The sequence below is a fragment of the Hypomesus transpacificus genome, unplaced genomic scaffold (genome assembly GCF_021917145.1).
Source record: "Hypomesus transpacificus isolate Combined female unplaced genomic scaffold, fHypTra1 scaffold_48, whole genome shotgun sequence".
NCBI lineage: Eukaryota > Metazoa > Chordata > Actinopteri > Osmeriformes > Osmeridae > Hypomesus > Hypomesus transpacificus.
The window spans coordinates 1,330,514-1,354,452 of NW_025813996.1; the positions used below are offsets into that span (position 1 = coordinate 1,330,514).

Genomic DNA, 23,939 nt, shown 5'->3' on the forward strand with positions numbered 1-23,939 from the left:
TCTCAACATTTAGCACCATAGCAACTGGTATGTGATCAGTGGTGGCCAGCCCATAACACATCTCTATACTTTCCAGTGAGTCATGAGCATCGGCTGTGGTTACAATATGGTCTAGCCAGGAAGTTGTGTGCCACGTTTCACTTATATAGGTAAAACTTGTATCAGGCAATAACGCTTGATATAATTAATTTAGTTTCATTACAGAACTGCTGCAGATGTTGTGCGAATAAACACTTATCTGACATGTCAGCATTAAAATCACCCATGACATAGACACAACATGAACTATTGTCCTCTATGAAGGACTGAATAAAAGCTAACCTGTTCTGAAATTCATCCTCATGGTCATAGGATTCATATGGTGTGTACACATTTACAATAGTACATTTATTTTCATTGTGATTAAACTCCAACCCAATAGCCCAGTCAACGTTAAGCCACACCACCTTTACCGTTGGGTCATATTTTATGTTCCACAGTATAGCTACACCACCAGCTATCCTCCCACAAACCATTCTCATGCTGAGATCGGTAGTGGACTCTCCAGCACCATTAAAGTTCTTGTGTAGGGAGTTCAATTTGTCCAGATCTTGCGTGGCCATCCAGGTTTCTTGAAGGCAGACAATGTCACTTGTGTTGTGTCACACACCGTTGTGTCTGTCTCCCTGGTCTCTACATATAGGCCTACATTCATCCCAGCATCATGACTGAGCTGAAGCTCGGTACCCTGAAAGCGGGGGGGTATGCTCTGGTCGAGCTTTTTTGAAAGTATAGACCAAGGGTAATTACCACACCACAACTGTCCCACCATTACCCATAGGTGGCGCTACATTCCACGCCCTAAAGCACAAAGGCTTTCTGGAATGGATAGGCTAACCAAGCCCCCTCCCTTCACTCCTTGGGTTGAAATAAAGGCCCTTGTGGATCTTGATGGTATTATATTTCAGATTTGGTATCCCATTGGTAATTCTGCAGCATAGATTTTTCTATACAGTTCCAATTTGTCAAGAATATACATTTTTCAATGGTTCGCAATGTTTGGAGGAATCCGCCATTACTGCTTGCAGTTATATTTATTATTATTCTTCTCAGGACTGGGTGTCTATGGCAGCCCCCAAAAGCGCTTGGTCGAAAGTTGTGAAATTTTTAATCAAAAACCTCTGAAAGCCTACTCCTCCTACAATTTTTGTCAAATCTTCTTCAAAATTACCAGATATGCTCTTCAGACCAAGCCGCACAAAAGTTATGGTAGAGCATTTTGATCCCCACAACCGTTTGTCCGTGAGAGCCAATCAAAATCAGCAGAAAAGCCACCAAACAGGAAGTGAAGTCATATCTCAGCAGTTGTTTGAGACAGTGACACCAAATTTGGTATGCCTACTCGGAACCTTATTCTGAGTATGTCCTCCAAAGATTGTGTCATGTGACTAAAAGGGGGCGTGGCCGGAAGCATAAACGTGTTTTGGCTAATAACTGTTTAAGTGTTTACCTTAATAAAGTCATTTCTTTGTCTGTTGGTGTCTTGTGAGATATAAAGCTTGACCATCGATAATATTTCAAGACAACCGAATTGACGCGGCCGCCATTTTGGATTTAATGGAAAAGTGTCAAAACCTTTTGCATGCCCCAAATTGTGTCATATGTTTACTAAATTTGGCACAGATGATCTTCAGACCAAGCTTCACAAAGGTGTCGGGATGGATTTTCCATTTTCAAAACCGTTTGTTCGGTAGAGACGATCAAAGGCGCCGGCGAAGCCACGAAAGACACGTGAGAGCGTAACTCAGCAACCATTTGCGCGATTGTCACCAAACTTGGGTTCCATCGTTCCCAGGAGGAGCAGAGGAGGCCTGCGGTGTAAACACTCACTACTTTGGAACGCAAACAGTTATTTCAACCAAACTTGGCGTGTTGCATGAGAGCAACAGGTTGTTGTGACTTAATTCTTGCGCAAGTGCTATGGAGGCCATGTCCTGCTCTGGACTGCTTGGCCCCTCCATTGCTGCTTGCAGCTATATTTAGGATTCCTCCGTGAGGAGGAAACCTATTGTTGGTGGCCAAGCCGCGAAGCCACCTTAAGTGTTTCTACGTATTCTTATTGGTGGCCAAGCCGCGAAGCGGCGAAGCCACCTTAAGTGTTTCTACGTATTCTTATTATTATTACACATCTTCTTCTGCCATGGGAGTCTATGGCAGCCCCTAGAACCAATTGGTCAGAAGTTGTGAATTTTGGCACACTATTTGGGACCAGTCCCCTCATCAATTTCACCAAGTTTCATGTCTCCCATTCCAACCATCTAGCGCCACCAATGGGTCAAAGTTGAAGGTGTGTTTACACATGTTACTTTTGAACCATATGCCCCATTGTCCAAAATGAGGTATCGTTGGATTCCCTGGATCAAGACGAGTTCAACGCACTCTATGACATCATACCCAGTTCTATAGATTCTCCGCCATTTTGAATGTAAAGGAAAAGCGTTTTTTCGCTACTCCTCCTACAATTCTTGTCGAATCTTCTTCAAAATTGCCACAGATGATCTTCAGACCAAGCCTCACAAAAATTATCCCCTGGAGCTTTGATTTTCGCAACCGTTTGTTATATACAGCCACATCAAATTGATGTGGCTGAATTTATGTGGCCGCCATTTTGAATATAACGTTTTTTCGCTACCTCTCCTATAAGGTTTGTCCAATCTTCACCAAATTTGGCACAGATCATCTTCAGACCAAGCCACACAAAAGAAATCACATGTTTTTTAGACTTTCTACACTCGACTGGAACAGCCAATCAAAGTCATCAGCCAATCAAAATCGTCAACCAAGCCACCATAAAAGAAGTGAGGTCATATCTCAGCACCTCTTTACTGCATTGACAACAAATTTGGTATAGGGACGAGGGACCCTGTTCTAAAGAAGTCCAAAATAGGTCATGCCATTTCACCTCTAGGTGGCGTTACAATAGGCAAACATTTTCAGACCAAGCCTCACAAAAGACATCACATGGCGTTTTGATTTCTGCAACCGTTTGTTAGTTACAGCCAATCAAATTGAGCAACTGATCCGGAAAAAGGAAGTGAGGTAATATCTTAGCCAAGCTTTGATGCATTGACTCCAAACTTGGTGTATGGACTCAAGGCCCTCTTATTAAGAGGTTTGAGACAGGTAGTGTCATTTGACCTCTAGGGGGCATTACAATAGGTAGGATTGTGTTTTGACCAATAACTGTTGATTTGTTTGGCGTATTTAAGCAATTCCTATGTCTCGTGATATCTTAGGAGATCCCGCGTCTGATGCATGTTAACGCGTGATACCAGACGAATTGATGAGGCCGCCATTTTGAATGAATGAATAAAACTTTTTTCCTTACTCCTACACAATGTATCCAATATTCACCAGATTTGGCACAGATTATCTTCAGACCACAATCACCTTGCCATGTAAAAATATGACTGAATTACAGCTGTTTAAACTCGGGCCAAATCTGACCATGCGTGCCACAGGAGAAACGGCTTCCTTTTTGTATTCAGTAACTGTACACAGCAATTCCCAGTGCTGATAATGGCTCACTGGGATAGACTGGCTCCGTTGAAGTGCAAGGTCGTAGGTTCGAATCCAGGCAAAGTCTCAGGCATGTCATGATACTGGTTTATCTGTTTAGTGAAGCCAGGTATGTGACAGTAGCTGTCGAGCAGTATAATCATAATGGCCACGATAATGTTTCATTCTCAGGGGATTTATACTCATGAAGAATCCGATTTATTGTGCTTTGTAGATATTGTGAATCTACATCTAGCCAGTGCATCGGATTTCTTGCATCATAACTTCTGAACAGATTTGTCATAAATCACAAGATTGGTCTCTTCTGATTCTACGTGGCATACCAAGTCGAAATATATCACATTGTCCCGTGTCCACCATTTTGGGCGTCGGCCATTTGGAATTTTCATAAAAACATACTTTTTTGAACTCCTCGTTTGCCGTTGCTCCTATTTTCATGGACATGTAATCAAATCATTTTCAGACTACAATCACCTCGATTTGTCAAAATATGACTAAATTACAACTTTTTATACTTGGTTCAAATCTGACAACGCTTCCCACAGGAAAAACGGCTTACTTTTTTTTACATAGTAACTGAACACAGTAATTCCTTGCACTGAGCAGAAGACAAAAAAGTGTTTCTCTCCACCCCCCCCTCCCCCCCCCCCCGCCCCCCCTCAAAAAAGCTCCCGCTACTGACACTAGGGATTTGCTGCAATATGCCTACCCTCGAGGATTTGCTCACCTCGAGGACCCTGAAGCGAGCGAGGAAGATAGTGGCTGACTCCTCCCACCCTGGACACTCTGTTCCAGCTATTCCCTTCCGGTAGAAAGGCTGCGGTCCATCAGGACCAAAACCTAATGCCACAAGAACAGTTTCTTTCCATCCGCTACTGGCCTCTTCACAACGCAGAAATAATTGAATTTCCAAAACAATTTATTGTTTAATTTTTAAACAATTCGAGCTGTAACTAATGGAGTTAGATCAACTGAAGATTGGGAGGAAGATAGCGCACCAAGACTCTTCCTTCACTCCAATCAACCCACGCTCGCATCAGCCCAGTTAAAGCACAGAGGAATGCAACTGAACTTAAATGTTTTCGTAATTTTCAATTACGAGTTCTGTATTAAGTCTCTTCCGTTCCTCGTGCTAGCATGTTTGTCAGCGTGCGTGTTACTCCCTCGTCACGTTGCTGCCTTCGCTACTGCGTGTGCTCCCGATTCCTTCTCGTCTCATAGACTCATCGCCTCGTCTCTCAGCTCCCACGGACCGCCCCCTTGCCTGGAGAAGACGGCAATATGGACGTTCTGGGTGGCCTAGCTTCCCTTCCTCTTCCGGCTCTTCGTGGCGCTCTCCATCTCCTGCTCCGCGGTCCCGCACCTCCGAACTTCTCCCGGCATTGCCGTCCGAATGGACCGTTGCCGGCCTGCAGCACCTGGGGATCCGGTTTTCCTGGTCGGATCCGAAAACTTGGTTCTTCCACCTCTGCTTCGGGACCTCTGGGGGCCAGCGCGCCTCCCCCTCCCGCCCCGCCTCTCCTGTTGCCAGGCGCTGGTCTGTGCCTGGCGGGTTCCTGCCTCTTGCCTCGTTCGGGGACTCTGGGTTTTACACCAATCACGTCCGGTTTACCCCAAAGGCCGCGGGGCAGCTCCAGCAAATCAACGAGGCCACCTGCTGGGGCTCCTTGGACACCGAGTTCTGTTGTCGGGTTTTCGCTGCGCGGTTTGCCCTGCCCCCTCCTCCAGCCCTCCTTCCCCTCCCCATCCCCACTCCATCACCACGCTGCCCCTCTGTCCGGCCCTTCGGGCACCGACTGCTGGGGACCTCCCATCTTGCTCCAGGAGGGGCGGATGATCTGCTTGTTTGCTTACTTTACTCTATTCACATGTGTTAACATTCCTGCAGGCTCATCCTGCCATGACCCTCCAGCATGACACTGCCACCAACCATACTGCTCGTTATGCGTGTTATTTCCTGCAAGACAGGGAATGTCAGTGTCAGAAATGTCAATCTATCAAGCATTGCAGTCAGTCGGTGAACAAGTTAAGAATGTTTTTTTGCTTCGGCCGCAAGGAGACTTTTTGCTACAAAGTTTGTCCGCTAGCATGTTGTACTAGCAACATATTTAAACAGAACCGCTCTTGACAGTCATTGGTTAAAACAAAGGCATGCAATTGTGCCATGGCTCGTCTTTCATTGGCTCCCTTGCATAGACCTTGCGCGCGTGTGCGTGTGTTTGAGTGTGTGCGTGTTTACGACATCAACCCTGATTTAAAACTCAACAGCAGAATCTCCGGTCCTGATGTCGTAAAAGCTCCTCCACATAGGTGTCAAGCAAATGATCACCAGACCTTGCGTCTCCATCTAGCCCTTGTCAAACATTATCTCTTTGAAACGAATAAACCCTCAACATCTTGTAGTCTTAGGCCGAATCCCAATACTCCCCCTTCCCCTTACCCCTTCCCCTTAGTTTTGCGCATTCCTGTGAGAGCTAGTGGTGTCCCAATACTCTTTTTGAGCTAGGGGTAGGGCTAAGACTAAGGGGTATACACCCCTTAAAACCAAGTAAGATCAGGAGCTTACTTGAAACCTAGGGCTATGTGAATACTGTGCAACCGGCCACAATGGCGGCCAGATCATCCAGAGAGTCCGATAAATGTATTATTTTTGGCTTAATTAATTGATAAAAAAATTATGACAGTCTTGTTTTGTGTTATACACAGTCCTGAACATATATATTTGCAACCATTCCTAATTTAAATGTTTCTAAAAATCGCTAGTTTGGTATGCTAATGTTACAGTGCTGAATTGCACAACAGTACCGCATTTCTTTGACTAGCATGTGTACAGTTTTAAGTAAACTCCATTAGCAGCAAATTTCGTTTAATATCAGTGCATAACACTACTTGCTTTGGAGATATCGATACGTGCTAGATGACGTACCTGTAACCAAGTGGCGTCCTAATTTTTAGGGATATGTAGCCCTTACCTCTCAGTTTCGAGGGCCAAGGGCTATGGGTAAACTAAGGGCCAGGGGTAAGGGGTAAGGGGTAAGGGGGAGTATTGGGATTCGGTCAAAGTCAGTAATAAATGTTCACCCTTCCCCCAGGTCAAGATAAGGGACCAGTATGTTTACATAATCATGTAAACATACATGATTATGAAAACGTATCATTTTATACAGAATAAAAAGTTAAATCTTCAATTTTTCCGACGCAGAGTTCTGCCATGGCCAGCAAAGAGCCTGGATCTCAGTCCCATTTAGCATGTCTGGGACCTGTTGGATCAGAGGGTGAAGCCTAAGGCCATTCCCCCCAGAAATGCCCAGGAACTTGCAAATGCCTGGATGGGAGAGTGGGGTAACATCTGACAGCAAGTCTGGTGCAGTCCATGACGAGATACACTGCAGTATTTGATGCAGCTGGTGGTCACTCTTGACTAATACTTTTAATTTTGACCCCTTTTGTGATATCTTCGACGCAGCACATTATTTTTATTGATACGTGAGATAAGCACTAAGGCTCAAATGCAATTTTGTCCAGTAGTTTTTAATGTCTACAGACATGGAGGGCACACCTGCTACCAGACTCTAGGAGTGCTGCTAAAGTAACAATGATTTCAACAGGTTTTCATTTACCTTTTTGAAGTGATTTTTCAACAAAGGACTTACATGTTGATATTCCAAACAGTTAAATGACCAAAAGTCACAGTTCGTCAGACACAATCAAATGGTTACCCGTTTTGTCTTGTGGTCTCTTTCACAAGTTAAACACGACAGTTGTAACCGTGGTCTCCTTCGTGTCATCAGATAATCTCATCAGTGACAATGGTCAGTCATGTATGTATGGTGACAACATTGGGCCTCATTCTCGAACGCAGTTGAGAAGAATTTCTTCTGAATTGGATTTAGGAAAACATTTGGTATTCATGAAAGTTTTCTCATCTGGAATTTGTTCTGAACTTCAGAAGACTTTCGGAACTCGAAATAGCAGTGTAAATCGGCCAGAGTTGTCTCAAATGCGATTCCTTAAAAAAACACAAGGGGAATCACATTTAAGAAAACTCTGTGTTAGAAGTGTTAATGAATTTGTGAGAAATTGTTGGTGATTGCATTCACATCAACTCTACAGACATACTCGGATTAAAATAATTATAGTACTTTACCTTGCTTAGTGTGCACACTGTTACATCCAGTGGAGAACAATTCCACTGCTCATCTTACTGGTATGATGTTATATGTGACAAATAAAACCTTTAACTTGCACTTGGACTTTAACATCATATAAATTCAACCAGGCCATCCAGTTATCACTGATCACTCAACCTATTTTAAGGGACGAGTGTGCACCCTAGGCATACAATATGGCACAATTGCTTTTCGCTTGGACATAACTTGCATTCATGTTACTTTCCTAATTGTGTTGATTCTGACTGGATACGTCACTGCTGTGGCGTGTATGGATGCAAATTCAGGAGCACGAGGACGCGCTTTCAGCTTAAGAAAACTCTTCCGGGAGGCACAGTTCAGAAAACATCTGCTGCGTAGGAACACATTTTCAAGCGTTCATGAATTTGGCGGATGTCTTTTTCTTACGTTGTTTTTCCAAAGCCCGTAAGAAACGTTTCAGAAGAAACTTCAGAAAATGTTCCAGAATGAGGCCCAATGATCTGTTCTCATAGCAATATTTCAAATAAATAGAAGTTAAACTTATGACTATTACAGCAATATATCAAACAGCCATACCCCCCCCCCCCCCCCCCCCCCGTTAGTCACGTATGTGAAACTTGTTCAGTTTATGTCTTAGTTGTTGAATCTTCATGTTCATAAAGATATTTAAACATGTTAGGTTTGATCTAAGGTCTCCTTTGATGTTTTAGTAGCTTTCCTCACATAAATGAATCAATCACATTGAGAGGCTCTAACTTGAATAGTGTAATGGTGACCACATAAAAAATTACATACAATGTACTTTTTAAAACGTTTTTTTTTGTGTCAATAAAAACTAAAAATGAACCAAAATGCACTCTGCATGATCATTTGGACCTTTGCAGTTCCAGTCTACTTGAAGTATTACAGCTGCTTTATATAGAGTGACAATGTCAGGATGCATTACCTAGTCACAAAAATAAATATTTCTGACTACTGTTTCTCCATTTTGCCGGCCATTTTTGCCAGATGCTGTGTGCCTTGTGCTTTACAAGGATGGAGATTAATAAAGGTCATATCCTCAGACTGCACATTCTGGTCCAAAAGCTTCAGTCTAGACATCCACAATTGTTCAGATATCATAATCCTATTTAATACACTTAGTTTAAAGAAAACCAATGTGAGGTACTGCAGTAGCAAGTGATTTACAATGAGACATGTTGAGAAAATGTTCACATGGCTATATTCCCTGTCCTATAATTTTTGTTGTTGTTGAGCTACAAGAGATTTCAGTTCCCATGGCAACAGGCAGAGACAGTCTAAGGAAGGCTTTGGTGCAACCTTGTGAATCATCAGGTGGGCTCAACCTAATCATCACACCACATTTACACACACAGATGCACTGACATAGTCTCCAATCCTTATCTTTCTATTTCCACCCTCTCTTTCATAAACACGGACACACCATGCACTAAACTAACACACTAACTCACTCAGCACAAGTTTGCTGCACCTGTTTGTGTGTATGTGTCTTGTCTGGAGGCCAACAGTCAGACATATCATTAAAAAAGCGCAAAATAACTCACAAAGAGAGTGGCCATTAACCAATCTTTTAAAAGGACCTCTTTCAAAATGTCAGTCTGAATGGTTGCATTACCAAACTCTAAAGCCAATTCCTTACTTAATATGTAAATAAATGCAGATTCATGTATGTAGAAGAGGTTGTTGGTACACAGGGGTAGTGGATGATCTCTGCTGGCTGTATTTTTGTTTAAACATGTAGAACTGGGGGGTATTCCAGGTAGCGGGTTTAACAAACTCTGAGATTAACCCTGAACTCTGAGTTGAGTTACTCTAACATGGGAAACTCCGAAAATTTGGTTCCAGAAAAGCCAATATGAATTTGTTAACTCAACTCGGAGTACGGCAACTCTGAGTTTAGCGCGTGCATGAATACTACCAAAAGCCAACATCTATGGAGCTCCGATACTAGGATTCACCATGGCAACCGACGACAAAAAACGTTTTCATACCTCACCACACTTTAGATATAAGTTTGATTTCGTGTTCATGGTCAATCTGAGCACATATTCCGCAAAAAAGCAACACGGCTGTAGCAGCGTATCCTTTAGCTACAATTGGCGTGGGAGACAATTGCTGCCGAGTCGATGCATTTACTATTTGAATGCAATAGCCAGTCCATACATTGAACATTTAACCCCACTGTCCGTTTATATTACAGGAGAAAAAGTGGTGGACTTAATAAAATAGCATGTTCAATGTTATATTACATATAAAAACATACTACGAACAGATAATGCATATTTTGCTTATAGACTACGCTTGTGATTGTAGCCTCGACGTCACCATGGTTTTAATCATATTCGACATGATACAAAGTTTAAATATCAATTGGTGGCTATTTCAACTTGTATTAGCAGTTTCCCTCAACAGAATTCCCTTTATCAAAGGATGATGATGATGATTAAGATGACGAAGAGACATTAATGACTGCTGCCGCAGAAATGTATGCAGATAATTACTATGATAGCTACTGGTAGTTCTCTCTCCACGTACTTTTATTTACAGGCTTTTTTTGTAATTGTCAGTTACACTGACATTATGAGAATATTGAATATTGAATATAAAAACGATTTGCACATTCTGACAACAGGGCATGCTGTATACAGTGAGATGTTCATTTAATGGCAGGTGAATTTTGCATGTGGAACAGTGAAATGTAGCTAATGTAATCTCATGTTACAAGTAAATTAGTTGTACAAACTGCACCTCGTGAAGAAAGTGCCAAAAACTGACCAAGAGATGGTGTAGGCCTACTAAGGGTAGAAGAATAAAGGCTAATCTCGAAAAAGATTTACTTGAACACCTGTTACGAGAGGATGCATGGTCACAGGTGATGTTAATTGTAGGAACAATAACCTATATGAATATTAATAATTGAATTTTCGGAATTTCTATTTTGACCAAGAGATGGTGCACTTAGGGCAGAAGATTGACAGATGATCTTCTAAGGCTATCAACCTGCCCCCACCTCTCATATGGTAAAATATAAATAAAGAGTTACTGGATGGAGTCTCAACTTGATGGCTCTCACATCTAATTGTGTAACTGACTGTAGCATTGCTAGTCATGTTGATAAGTAAGGGTCAAGATTCTGGTGTGATTGTAGTTGTTCTTAAGGAATTGTGAAGCAATTGTGAAGCATTGTTCTTTGGATTATTGATCAAGACGTTCTCCTCAGCTTTACCTTGTCCTACTCCTTCTTCCTCACTCTTGCTTTCTATCTCTGGTTTACAATAATCATGGTAGAGTAGGCATAAGAGTTAACCTTCATTGATATCATTCATTTGCAATATGATAACAATTATTTAACATTAATTTAACCATTCTTGCTCTGATTTAACCCAAAAATCAAAATAGTCAAATAACTGTAATTCCATTGGTATTGGCATTATTTGGTTAATATTAATACACTGTTCAGTTTCCCATCTTCCTTCAAACCATAGGGGAATTAGTTTTGGTTGTTTGGCCAATATTGACCCCCTACAATGTTGAAATAGATTTGCTGAAACACCCGTTTCAGGATGGTACATCATGTAAATTGTAGGAATCATATGAATCATGTAAATTGTAGGAACAATAGCCGATAGAAATAGGCTGGGCTACTCATTAGGGTTCCTCCGGTAGGAGGGAACCCTATTGTTATTGGTGGTATTATTATTATGTTTTACCCATGGGAGTCAATGGCAGCCCCTAGAGCACAATGGTAAAAAGTTGTGAAATTTGGCATGTTGAAACTGCAGACCATTAGTAACTACCATACCATACATGGGCCATGTGAGACAATAGGTGGCGCTACAGGTCACACCCCAATATGTCAATTTTTAAAGTGATGCCATTTGCAAGCCATAAGTCCCAAAATTCTGAAATTCATTACATATGCTTTATTTCTCATGAGGAACAAAAAAGCCTCTGGAACCTATAACGGCCGACATATTGGATTTTTCTGTACAATAAAGATTTAGGAAATTTAGGAAAAAGTTTTTTTCGCTACTCCTCCTAAACTTTTGGTCAAATTTTCTTCAAAGTTGCCAGGAAGGATGTCCGGACTGAGCCTCATAAAGGTTATCAATAGGATTTTTGATTTTCAAAACCGTTTGTCCGGTACAGCCAATCAAAATCATCAACAAAGGAACCAAACAGGAAGTTGGGTAAAATCTCAGCAAATTTTTGAGATATCAACACCAAACGTTGTATATCGGTGGAAAACACTACAACATATTCCCATGTAAAAAATTGACTTAATATCTTAAATAATGACTGATATAGAGCAAATCGAATATGTCGCTAACGCTAAAAAAATGTTTACACATCCACCGGTCTAAAACGGATACTCTGATACTATCACAAGTTCATATGAAGACATTTGAGAATGTTTAGTACACAAATCTGAGAAAAAGTTGAATGTAAGATGAAAAGTAGATTTTTGGTGAATATTTGAAACATGCATGCTTGGCTAATTTCAGAGCCTTTTGGCTAAATCCTCTCTCCCCTCCTTCTGCCCGCGCGTGCTCCAAATCCTCACACACTCAGCCTTCCCCTACACACGCGCGGGCTTGGCAAGACGCACACGCAACATTTCAGGTGAGTGTGGGCTGACCAAGCCCCACTCATTCCTTAGTCTCTAGCAAAGGCCTCGTGGATCTTGACGGTATTGCATTTCCGATTTTGTATGCAATGGTAAAAAGTTCTCCAAATCCTGAAACATTGATAGTATAGGCCATGAGTAACTACCACACCACAAATGACCCACCATTATCCATAGGTGGCGCTATGGCCACCCACCAATTGTCAATTTTCAAAGTGATGCCATTTGCATCCCATTTGTCCCAAAATTCTGAAATTCATTACATATGCCTTATTTCTCATGAGGAACAAAAAAGCCTATAGAACCTATAACGGCACCCACACAAATCTGAAAAATAGTTTGATGTAAGATGAAAAGTAGATTAATTGTGAATATTTAAAATATGTATATTTGGCTAATTTCTAGAGCTTTTTCCCCAAATCCTGTCTGTAATTTGTTTAAACAAACGTAGCCTTTTAAACCTCTAGGTTTAATTCTCTCTTTTATACATTTAAAGTTGTATTTGACATTTAACAGACATTTAACCATTTAGCAATTTGTTTGACTCTAAAACCATAACAGTACATGGCCCCAACAGTACCAAGCTCCCACCTTCACTCCTTATTCTAGTAGCCATTTTAGACTAGTAGGGCATTCTCTGATTAGATTGGCCACAGCTAATTCTACTGTTAAAAGAAACAGAAGGTCTTCTTCTTCAGAACTATATAGTTGAATCAACCAAACACAGCTTGGTCATGTTATCATCTTCTTTGGCACATCTAAACTAAGGACTAGACTTTTAAGAAAGCATGACCAAAGCAATTTGGTGAGGGAGGGTTCCTCCATAAACAGTTGCCGACAAAGAATTTCAGACAATAACTTAAACATAGTCTTGCATTAAGAGTAAAGTCAACAAATTGAATAACTGTGCTAATGGTTGTTGAAACTCATTGCTCTGAGTTGGTGCACGTCAATTTAGGCAGAAGTCCATGTCTGGTGATATTTGACAAACAGCATGAGTCTGCTCAACATACGTTCTTTTACTTATCTTCATTTTACTTATACATTTGCCTTTAACTTGTGTTTTTGTTCATTTCTAGTAAATTCTTTGCTTATTGTAAAAAAAATACAAAAGGTTAACAACCACCTATTTTTTAATATACGTTCTTATTTTACTCATCTTCATTTTACACTTACATTTGTCTTAACTTGTATATTTTGTTCATTGCTAATAAAGTATTTGTTTATTCTAAAACTGCTATCTATCTTAACACCTCACAGAATATTTACCTTGCTTACATCTCACACAGATCATACAATAAGAAATAGTCAACCACTCAGCATTCACATACATTTCCAACACAACAATGACATGGACATATTACCACATGTAATTACACTGACTACAATTGATTTAAAATTCAGTATGTATGTTTATGTAAGACACATATGTAGTTATTCTACTTTGACATCACAAAAGCTATGAAATAAGAGTGAATGCAATTAGGAAGCAACTTTGTCCATGTACAATTTGTCTTGATGTTTGTTTATAACTGGAATATAAATAAGTGCACAAAAATTAGTTCCATTCAAGTAAGTCTATTTTATTGGACAGGAAGCATTCCATGAGTGCTGACATTTGACAACCTCAGACCGTCTGCCACTGGGCCAAATGAAAAGGCTCTATTCTTGATTTGCAATGCAGCTAGGGGAAGTCCTAGACCATTAGGGGAAAGCTGCGGCCAGTTGTGATGTTAGAAAGGTGTGTTACATAAAAAAATATTGCTGTCATATACCATACTTTGTGTAGAAATCTGAAGTAGCATTGCCAAAACATTCTTATACTTTAGCTTTCAAACAGAAAGCTGTGCAAAAAGCACTCACAAGCAGCAACAGACCTGTTGCACGCAAACTTGGGGTTGATGAAAGGCGCATTCAGGAGTGGTGAAGTCAGCTACCTCGCTATATTGTATAAAATATATATATAACTATACATATAGGCCTTAATGTAATTGTCGTCCTTACATTACATACACGTCCTTTACTAAAGTGTATCTTCCCATTCATAAAGTTATTGTTGTAATCAAAGCTTTTAAAAAATGGATCTCTGCACGATGGGCCTGCCCAGAGCACAGGTGGCCTGACAGAACATGCTTCAAAGTTGTCACTTTCAAAAGGGTGGCATTTTAACCCTGGAGGGTACATGGGAGTTCGCCCAACCAGTCTACACATGTTTTGTGGATTTGGAAAAGGCGTTCGATCGTGTCCCTCGGGGGCTCATGTGGGGGGTGCTCTGAGAGTACGGGGTACCGGATTCCCTGATCGGGGCTCTCCGGTCCCTGTACGACCGGTGCCAGAGTTTGGTCCGCATTGCCGGTAATAAGTCAAACTTGTTTCCGATGAGGGTTGGACTCCGCCAGGGCAGCCCTTTGTCACAGATTCTGTTCATTACTTATATGGGCAGAATTTCTAGGCGCAGCCAGGGCATTGAGGGGTCCGGTTTGGTGGCCTCAGGATTGGGTCGCTGCTTTTTGCAGATGATGTGGTCCTGTTGGCTTCATTGGGCCGCGACCTTCAGCTCTCACTGGAGCGGTTTGTAAACTGAATGTGAAGCGGCTGGGATGCAAACCAGCACCCCCAAATCTGAGGCCATGGTTATTGACCGGAAAAGGGTGGAGTGCCATCTCAGGGTCGGGAAGGAGATCTTGACCCAAGCGGAGGAGTTCAAGTATCTCGGGGTCTTGTTCACGAGTGAGGGAAAAATGGAGCGCGAGATCGACAGGCAGATCGGTGCGGCATCCGCAGCGATGCAGGCTCTGCATCTGTCCATCGTGGTGAAGAAGGAGCTGAGTCGAAAGGCGAAGCTCTGTATTTACCAGTCGATCTACGTTCCTACCCTCACCTATGGTCACGAACTATGGGTGGTGACCGAAAGAACGAGATCGCCAATACAAGCGGCCAAAATGAGCCTTCTCCGCAGGGTGTCCGGGCTCTCCCTTAGAGATAGGGTGAGAAGCCTGGTCATCCGGGAGGGGCTCAGAGTTGAACCGCTGCTCCTCTGCCTCGAGAGGAGCCAGCTGAGGTGGCTCGGCCATCTGATCAGGATTTCTCCTGGACGCCTGCCTGGTGAGGTGTTTTGGGCACGTCCCATTGGGAAAAGACCCCGGGGTCATGCTGGAGGGACTATGTCTCTCGGCTGGCCTGGGAACGCCTCGGGGTCCCCCAGGAAGAGCTGGTGGAAGTAGCCGGGGAGAGGGAAGTCTGGGCCTCCTTGCTTAGGTTGCTGCCCCCGCGACCCGACCCCCGGACAAGAGGTAGATGACGACGACGGCATTTTAACCCCGTTTGTCCAAAATTTCTCAAAGTTGGTACGCATGCCTTATATTGCTCATGGGGAACAAAAGAGTATCAAGAACCCATAATGTCGGCAGCATGAATATTTCTGTACAGTGACAATTTGTGAAGAATTTAAGAAAATTACTTCAAATCAGCCATTGATCCTATTGTCTTGAAATGTTGTGTACATGTGTGAAATACATGTCTGTGTCATGTCAATTTGGTAATGGTTGGCAATGTTAAGGAGGAACCCGCCATTGCTGCCTGCAGCTATATTTGTGATTTCTATTTGGAGGCAATGAAGAAGACCAAATACAATTGTAATTATTTGTATTTATTTCAGTGCCCAAAAGCATTTGGTCAATTCTGAGTGCATGTCCACGGCATGTAACACTAGCGACGAAGACCCAAGGGCTGAGAATGTTGCTAAAATAAATTACAGATTGTGACAGGTAACGTTAACTTAAGTATTCATCAGGGAATTAAAGCACATCAAATCGCAATCTTAAAATAGTCTCCCAGCGTATAACTAAGCAAATAAAAATTTTTTCGAGATCGCTCGGCTGAACCAGGAAATGATATGCCGTTTCTGCCAAAGCTATCGGGCTTATAAAGTGGGAGGGGATCGGTAGAAACGCAAAGTTTGGCATGGAAAACCTGCTAGCGAGCAGGTTAGTTTCACGGAGTAAGTTACCATGGAAACTTACCAAAAGGTTTCGTTACCTCTCTTTCTGGAACGTGGAACTCGGAGTATGCCTCTTTTCAGGGTTAAACAATTCCAAGTTTTCACTAAACCCGCTACCTGGAATACCCCCCAGGCAGGGCCGGAATAAGACAATGGGCTTTAGGGGCTGCAGCCCCGGGCCTCGCCACCAGAGGGGCCTCAGGTTGCCTGATGTCAAATGAGTCAACGGCACTGCGTAAACATTAGAAAAATTCAGATTGAAAACAAAAATGATTTGCAAAAATGTCCGGTCAAGGAAAGCAGAAAGTGTGGCCAAAATCCGCGATGGGACTAAACTTGAATAGCTTCGGCGACTTTTTATAGTACAACATCGTTGTCAATCAAAAGGAGATGCAGTATTTCGACACACCCTCCAATCATCAAGCAGAAGCCCAGCGTCCAGGCCAGCCCACTCCTCCATTCATAGATATCCATGAGACTAGCCTCAGATTAGTACTAGAACTATGGCGAATGACTGCAACTCACCAGGGCGCCTCACCAACTCCACTCATTCTCCTCGGACCATGTAACTACATAAAACATTTACACCATTTCTACAGAATGAAACACTTTCTGTACGCTATTGCAGCTTCGTCCCAAGATCTCTACAGACCATGCGGCTAATTTAATGCTCAACATTTGAACACAGGGGCTTATTACTTGAAAGAGGAACTAGAGATGGTACAATTTCTGGGGGTAGTTGTAGGGCGTGCGTCTGTTGAAGATGGGTCCGTTTGTTATGAAACAAGCCGAACCCCCTTTGAAACTAGCTATTCTAACAACGTTGTCACCAGCAGTATTTTTCAGATGGAATCGCGATTCAAACAGTACCATCTGCTAATTGAAAATATACCCCCAAACACGTAAATAAGCTTGATATTTATTTAGGGGGAAATGGCTAATTCAAAATAAATTTGCTGAAAGCAATCAATATCAGTAAAAAAAGCCGACCATTTGGTCTCAGTCTAGAGCCCTGCATGGAAAAGCTGCATGAAGAAGCTACGAGCCAGCTAGCCTAGCTGATGTTGCTAGCCAAACTTCACTGAATGTGCCGGAAATTAAAAACCTTTCTTTTGACATAACCTAGTTTAGCCTGTGGCATTGAAGACAGCGACGCACCACACAAGCTTAAGTTTAAATACATTATTTAATGTGACATTACTTGTTTTTGGCTACCCGCAATGCTTTGGGGCTATCTTGTTCTTATATCAGTGACCTATGCACTTTGTAAAGCTCTCTCTTGGAAGTCGCTTTGGATAAAAGCGTCTGCTAAATGAATAAATGTAAATGTACTTACTGCACATGCAAGTCTTGAATTGCTTAAATGTATGATGCTACCAGTACACCACGGCACGATATATAGTTAGTACTTAAGCTACAAGTACTGTGCAACAGTCTATCCCATACAGTGCTAGCTAGTTCTATCCAGCCTAGCACATATAGGGGCTTATATATCAGGGCTTGGAAATACTGCAACTTGCTAAACACACAGCTGCAAGACCCGGTGAAATGTTATATACAGCTAGCAAACTAACGTTAGCTTGCATCGCTAACGACATTGGCTAACTCAACTTTGGTAGGCAAGCTGGCCAGTGCAAGTAACAGTTGACGCTGTGTGCTTAAATATTCTGACGCAAGTGCTAGGATTCCGATTGGCCAAGAGGAAAAGTGCTAAGATTCCGATAGGCCCAGAGAAATGTCAATTATGAGAATTATCCAATAATGTTTCGCAATTCAAAGCATGCATGGCATGTTGAAGAAGGGCAGCCTGCTTTGACTGGCGGTGCAGTGAACCTTTCTGGGGGGTATCATGATTACAGAAAGGGATCAGATTATTTTTTAAATTTTAAAATGTTTTGAGACTGCTTTAACGATCCGAGTGTTAATCAGGTACGGAGCCAGACGTTGTAAACATTCGGGGCTTAGCACAAACCTAGGACATGAGGGTTTGATGTGATGCAAGATAGGGACTTCCACATTAATGTTAGTGTGCACAGCGCACGAGCAAACATTTTTGGCCATTATTTGAGCAAAATAGTTTTTTGAGCTTTATGTAAAATAAACATAGGCGTTTTTCAATTGGTAAAACCTTGTCTAGTAATGCCATCCCTCCGGCCCTGCTCCCATCCATCCTCCCTGACGCGTATTGTTACGGTAGGGCTGCCCGGCCCAGCTATCGGTAGCCTATCTGAAAAAACTTTATTGAAAAGACGGGCTATGGACCCAACCAACTGTATTGGGGAGAGGAAAACTCCCTCACATGGTACAACCCATGCAGAGGCTGCGGTGTCAGAATGCGGAACGTCTATAGCCTACTTTAAGAGAAGATAGACTAAAGTGACAAATGTCAACAACAAAAAAATCCTCGACCAGCCCAAAAGTGAAGCGGCCCACCGGGAATTCTCCCGATTCCCTACCCCGGCCCTGCCACTGCCACTAGTCGGTAATAATACGCCTGAGAAAAATCATTATTGAAAGCCAATTAGTTTGTGTGGGTCATCAACACCGAGCTAATTAGCTGTTAGTTTAAATTCATAGTCATTCGTGTCCAATACTGGCTGATGGTCAAAACAACCTCTCCCAATGATGGGTTAAATCATGTTGATTTGTTACTTAACGAAAGCTGTTCTGTTCCCATTATTTCACAAAGATTCCGAAAAATTGAATCAGAAACCAATGGGGTATTTGTTTGTTGTGGGAAGCAAGATGATGTTCCTTGGTGGTGTGCCTGATGACATAAATTACAGACAAAAACAGCAGGACCTAACTAAAAAAGCATATGAATTGTATAGTTTGCATATGTTTAGTGTTAGGTATATGAGAAATCTCTTGGAGTCTCACACCCTAAAGAACGGCCCCTAGGGAAGGCCTTTTCATATACCATTATGTTCCAGATACCTAAGAGTCACTGTATTTCCTGCCAACACTTCAATGACTCTCTCATTAAATCCACTGACACATATGAGGGACGCTTTTAATAATGTACACACTGATCGGCGTTAGACTGCTATAAAATTATGGACTGGTACGGGAAACCTGCTGCCTTTTCCCAACACTGTGTTTTTTAGTGGCAGGGATTGAGAGATTGTGTCACAAGTCAATTACTTGGTAGGAAACGCTGCAAATACCCAAAGTCAGTATTATTGACATTTGTCGACAATATCAAAACTGTGTTAACTCTGCCAAACAAAGCAGCAAAGGGGAGAGTTTCTCTTTCATACACATCACCGACCCCGGAAAGAATTACGCACACAAAATGGACTGTGATTCCATTATATGCAGATTGTAGGAGTGAAAATAAACATTGGATATTGAACTAAATCAAATAATTGCTGTATTAAAGATAAAATAGCATTGTGGGTTGTATACTATCCTATTGCAACTGTATTTTGTGATAGGATGATGAGGAGGAATGTAGAAAATATACTGTTATATGTAAGAAAGCAGGAGGAGCAATTACCTGAGTGTTTTGCGGACCATATCCTCATCAGTGATGCCGTAGTAGGTCAGGGTCTCACTCCAGACAGGGTTGAGGGTGTTACGCAGGGTCTTGGTGCGCAGCTTGTTGGCCTATGTGACAGACAGAAAGGGAAGTAGTATTGAACTGACTTACAACCCATAATTCAAAGGCCATGGAATTAACAATATAAATTAATATTCAACATGTGGTGTAATTTGATTTAAATGCTGATACATTTCAACACCCTTTGTTCGGGTTAACACTGGCCGACCGGTCAACAACCACTTGCACAGTTAAGATGCAAACAATTCATTTTTCTCTCATGTGAGCGAGTCAGCATTAGAATCATATGCCTATCCAAAGACATCACAGTGTATCAAACGCTGTCAGAGAAAGAATGTGACTGCCAGATTGCATTTATGTGAAACAATAGACACATCAAAGCATGCTGAAAGTTTAATAATAATCCCCATATTCATTTTGGAGTGTTGAATAAACAGGAAATGTGACAAAGATGGAAATGTTCCTTCAATAACTGTCACTCAAAAGTTTCAACATTTCAAATCTGTCTTTCTCAAGTCTGGAAGTGATTCCTACAGAGCCACCGCAAGTTTTTAACGTAACTTTACTGAACACTACTGTATAATATTGGTGATGCATAAGCTTTTGCAATAAAAACTCAATAGAGAATTCTAACATTGAGAAATTGTTAGATGTTCGACCTAGCAATAACAGGCTTATTTGTCACTAGAACCTGCAATCTAAAAAGATATGGGAAGAATAGGAATACTTTTCTACGTAAAATAATCTTATAAACAGTCCCTTTTGCTTTACATAAGACACCTCACAACAAAATCCAATTAGAAATATAGCAGCAAGCAGCAAGCAGCGATGCGCGTTTCTCCGCAAAATAGCAAAATATTATAAACATGTACACTGTAGAAAATTGAGACTTGGACAACAAGAGAGCAAAACAACTTAATGTTTGGCCTACAACATTAGGCTAAACGGGTATTTCAACTTATGAGCATAAGGTTACTTGTCAGTCTCTCTAGCCTCTCTGCTACACACCAACCGCTGAGATTTTATGATTAGTAAGGGCTGATTATTAACTTTTCATAGGATATTGAAACTCTTCTTGAGTTGATCTCTTTCCAGACTCTCAGTCAACACATAATTAACAATAGTCATGTGGGCAACTGGGCTAGGGCAGAGCTCGAAATCAACTCCTTGCGAGAATAGCCAGTGACTTACAGCAGCCGACTCTCTGGTCAGTTTAAAATACACAACATGCACAATCAGGGTGACCAACAAGATTATATAAACTAACCAACAATAACATTACAAACATCGAACTGAACGAACACAACAACTGAAATCCCTCGCACGACTGATGTAACCAAACTATTTTCCACAAGTCTTTGCGTTTTTTGACATGCCGCACTGCATGCTGGGTACCCAAGGGTGCTGACGCTGATGATCTAGTTGTGCTCCGACTGCGTGATATGAGTATTAGTTTTTGGTCAGCTTTGGGACAAAGGCTAAAGGGGCGATTGATTGCAAAACCGATTTTACCTAGTCATAGTTGAATAACGACAGTTCGGTGGGTAAAATGAACATACAGTGAATATCGAAGTCCATTGACACCTCTTTCCTAAGCAAATCTCAAAAAGAAAAAATTTGGCTGTAAAACGCTAGCTTTTCAACAAAGCCACCGGTGTGACGTAGGGCGGGGGACCGCCATTTTTGGCTCTGGTCTGTATCTTTGTCACGCCCGAAAATTTACATCCAGACCAGCCCGAGGTAGCGTCTATCTCCGATACTAGTTTAGCTGCGCGCTGCTCTGTGTAGGCTACTTATAAGGAATTACAAAGAAGAATGTTTTGAATTATAACAAGGATATTGAAAATGGACCACGGTCGTAAATTCCAGGCTCTACAGGGAAGGCTAACACTCACAGTCTTCCCAAGGAGCCAAACATTCGACAGGCATGGCTGCTGTTGTCTATGAGAAGATCGCGGCGAAGTTCGACACTCAATCATTCATTTGCTCTGAACATTTCACCCAAGACAGTTTTGACAACCTTGGACAATTTCAAGCAGGATTTGCTAGGAAGCTGAACCTGGAAAGAGGTGCTGTTCCGACCATATGCTTATTGCAACCGCAAGCTATAAGGAAAGTATGATGTTGTGCTAACAGTTATTAGCAATGCTAACTTTCCTGTATATAGCATACCAGGTAGAATGCTAAATATGTTTCTACACACATCAAATGACTCTAGCTAGACTAGCTGTAGTCGGCATTAAAAGGGAAGCTTCCGAAAAAATTGCCAGAACACGAACAGCAGTCTGGCTTATTGCTAACACCTGTCTAGATAATCTATTTGAAAGAACTGGAGAAAGGCAGGTGCTAGATATAGGATACTTTAGCATTGCTAGTAAATGTTACTAGTAACACCTAGACTGTAGGCATGTAAACAAGTTTAGCTTGCTAACGCAAGAGCATAGGTAGAATGTATGCTAATTTAGCCCAGTTTATTGGCAATGGGGCAAACGTTGATTCATGTTCCTGACTGTGTTTCATTCAAATAAATATCCTGTGTAATGTAAATCTACAATTCATGATGCATGTTTGTTCAGATCTTTGTCATGTTATTTTTCAGCAAGATATCTAGAGCTAGCTAACTGAAGCCGAGTAGAATCCCGATATGGTTTGGTTGCTAAGCTGTAGCCTAACGTTCTACCCACCTAAGTCAATCCAGTTTGCTTCAACAACAGAAGTGGAAACAAGTAATATTATCATTTCAAATGATATGTTAATATGTAGTCAATCTGTTGAAAACAGTGTTGTGTAGACACAATAGATTTATTTGCGCGTTTTTATTTAAAGTCTCCAACTTCGGTGTTTCAGCGAGTGCTGCTGTTGGCCGTGTTGCGTTTTTGCTCCCCAGCTTCACTCGTTGAAAACCAACCAATCAATCAGCGCGCAGCTTATCTAAATATTAATGAGCATTCCATAAAAGGAGAAAAGCTAGTGTTTTTTCCCGGGAACATTTCAGAGGATCTATCAGGGGGCATAGAATAGCACCCGGGCCATTTTCAACCCAACCAATGTTGCACACCCTATTCGGAGACCTTAAGGAACAGCGTGAAATACCCCCAAAAAACAGTCAATCGCCCCTTTAAGAAACGGTTGACATTTCAAGGTGAAATTGCATGAAATTGCGCGTGGTATTTCAGAAGGATGTCTGCCTGTTTAACTAAACAAGTAATCAAAATTATGACAGGCCAAAAGGCTGTGCTTGGATTTGAACCTGTGACCTTGTAGGGAACCGTTTCAACCCATTGAGCTACCCTCAAGGATGAGAATAAGTGGTCAGTTACTGTACAAAAAAAGGAAGCCGTTTCTCCTGTAGCACAGATTGTTTCATTCGGCCCAAGCTGTAATTCAATGATTTATTGACATATCAAGGTGAAATTGCGCATGGTACGATGTCATCCTGTTTAACTAAACAGATATTCAAATTTAAGACGGGCTAAACGACTGTGGCTAGATTCGAAATCTACGGCCTTATACTTTGAAGGTCCACGAGCTATAGTCAAAGGTGTCCCGTAGTTGGTGTGGGGGTACTCACTCGGATTGTAGTATCAATGTGCCAAATTAGAAAATGTGTTACCAATAACATGTTGAGTTATTGTGGCGCAAGGAGAAGAAGATTAATAATAATAATAAAACTAACAAACACAATAGGTTCCTTCCTAGCGGAGGCACCCTAAAAATCTGTAACTGCAATTATTGGCTTGTGGTAGTGAACAATTTGGGAAAAGACTGAGGCTGTGTGTATAAATTGCATTGCCACTTTTATCAACTTCACAACCCATATATACAGCCATTTTTACTAGATACATGTCAGAGCTACAACGGTCCTATAATAGGTACATATGTAACATTTTGTTTATGTACATCAACTCAATTTTCTAACACCTTTGTAGTAATCTCAATGGTATTTCAAAAGCACTAGGCCACAGTAACATGGCAACTCACTCTCACAGTTGTGAGTCGAATCACCTGATGAGAGAAATA

The 23,939-nt window shown here is 41.7% G+C and overlaps 1 protein-coding gene across 1 annotated transcript in view; it reads right to left on the minus strand.

Moving 5' to 3' along the window:
- The window catches only part of doc2b (double C2-like domains, beta), a 298,538-nt gene that overhangs the window by 46,962 nt on the left and 227,637 nt on the right, over nucleotides 1-23,939 (minus strand). Inside the window, exon 4 of the mRNA XM_047017138.1 lies at nucleotides 19,857-19,966. Coding sequence (XP_046873094.1) covers nucleotides 19,857-19,966 — 110 coding nt within the window. The remainder of the gene's footprint in view (nucleotides 1-19,856; nucleotides 19,967-23,939) is intronic.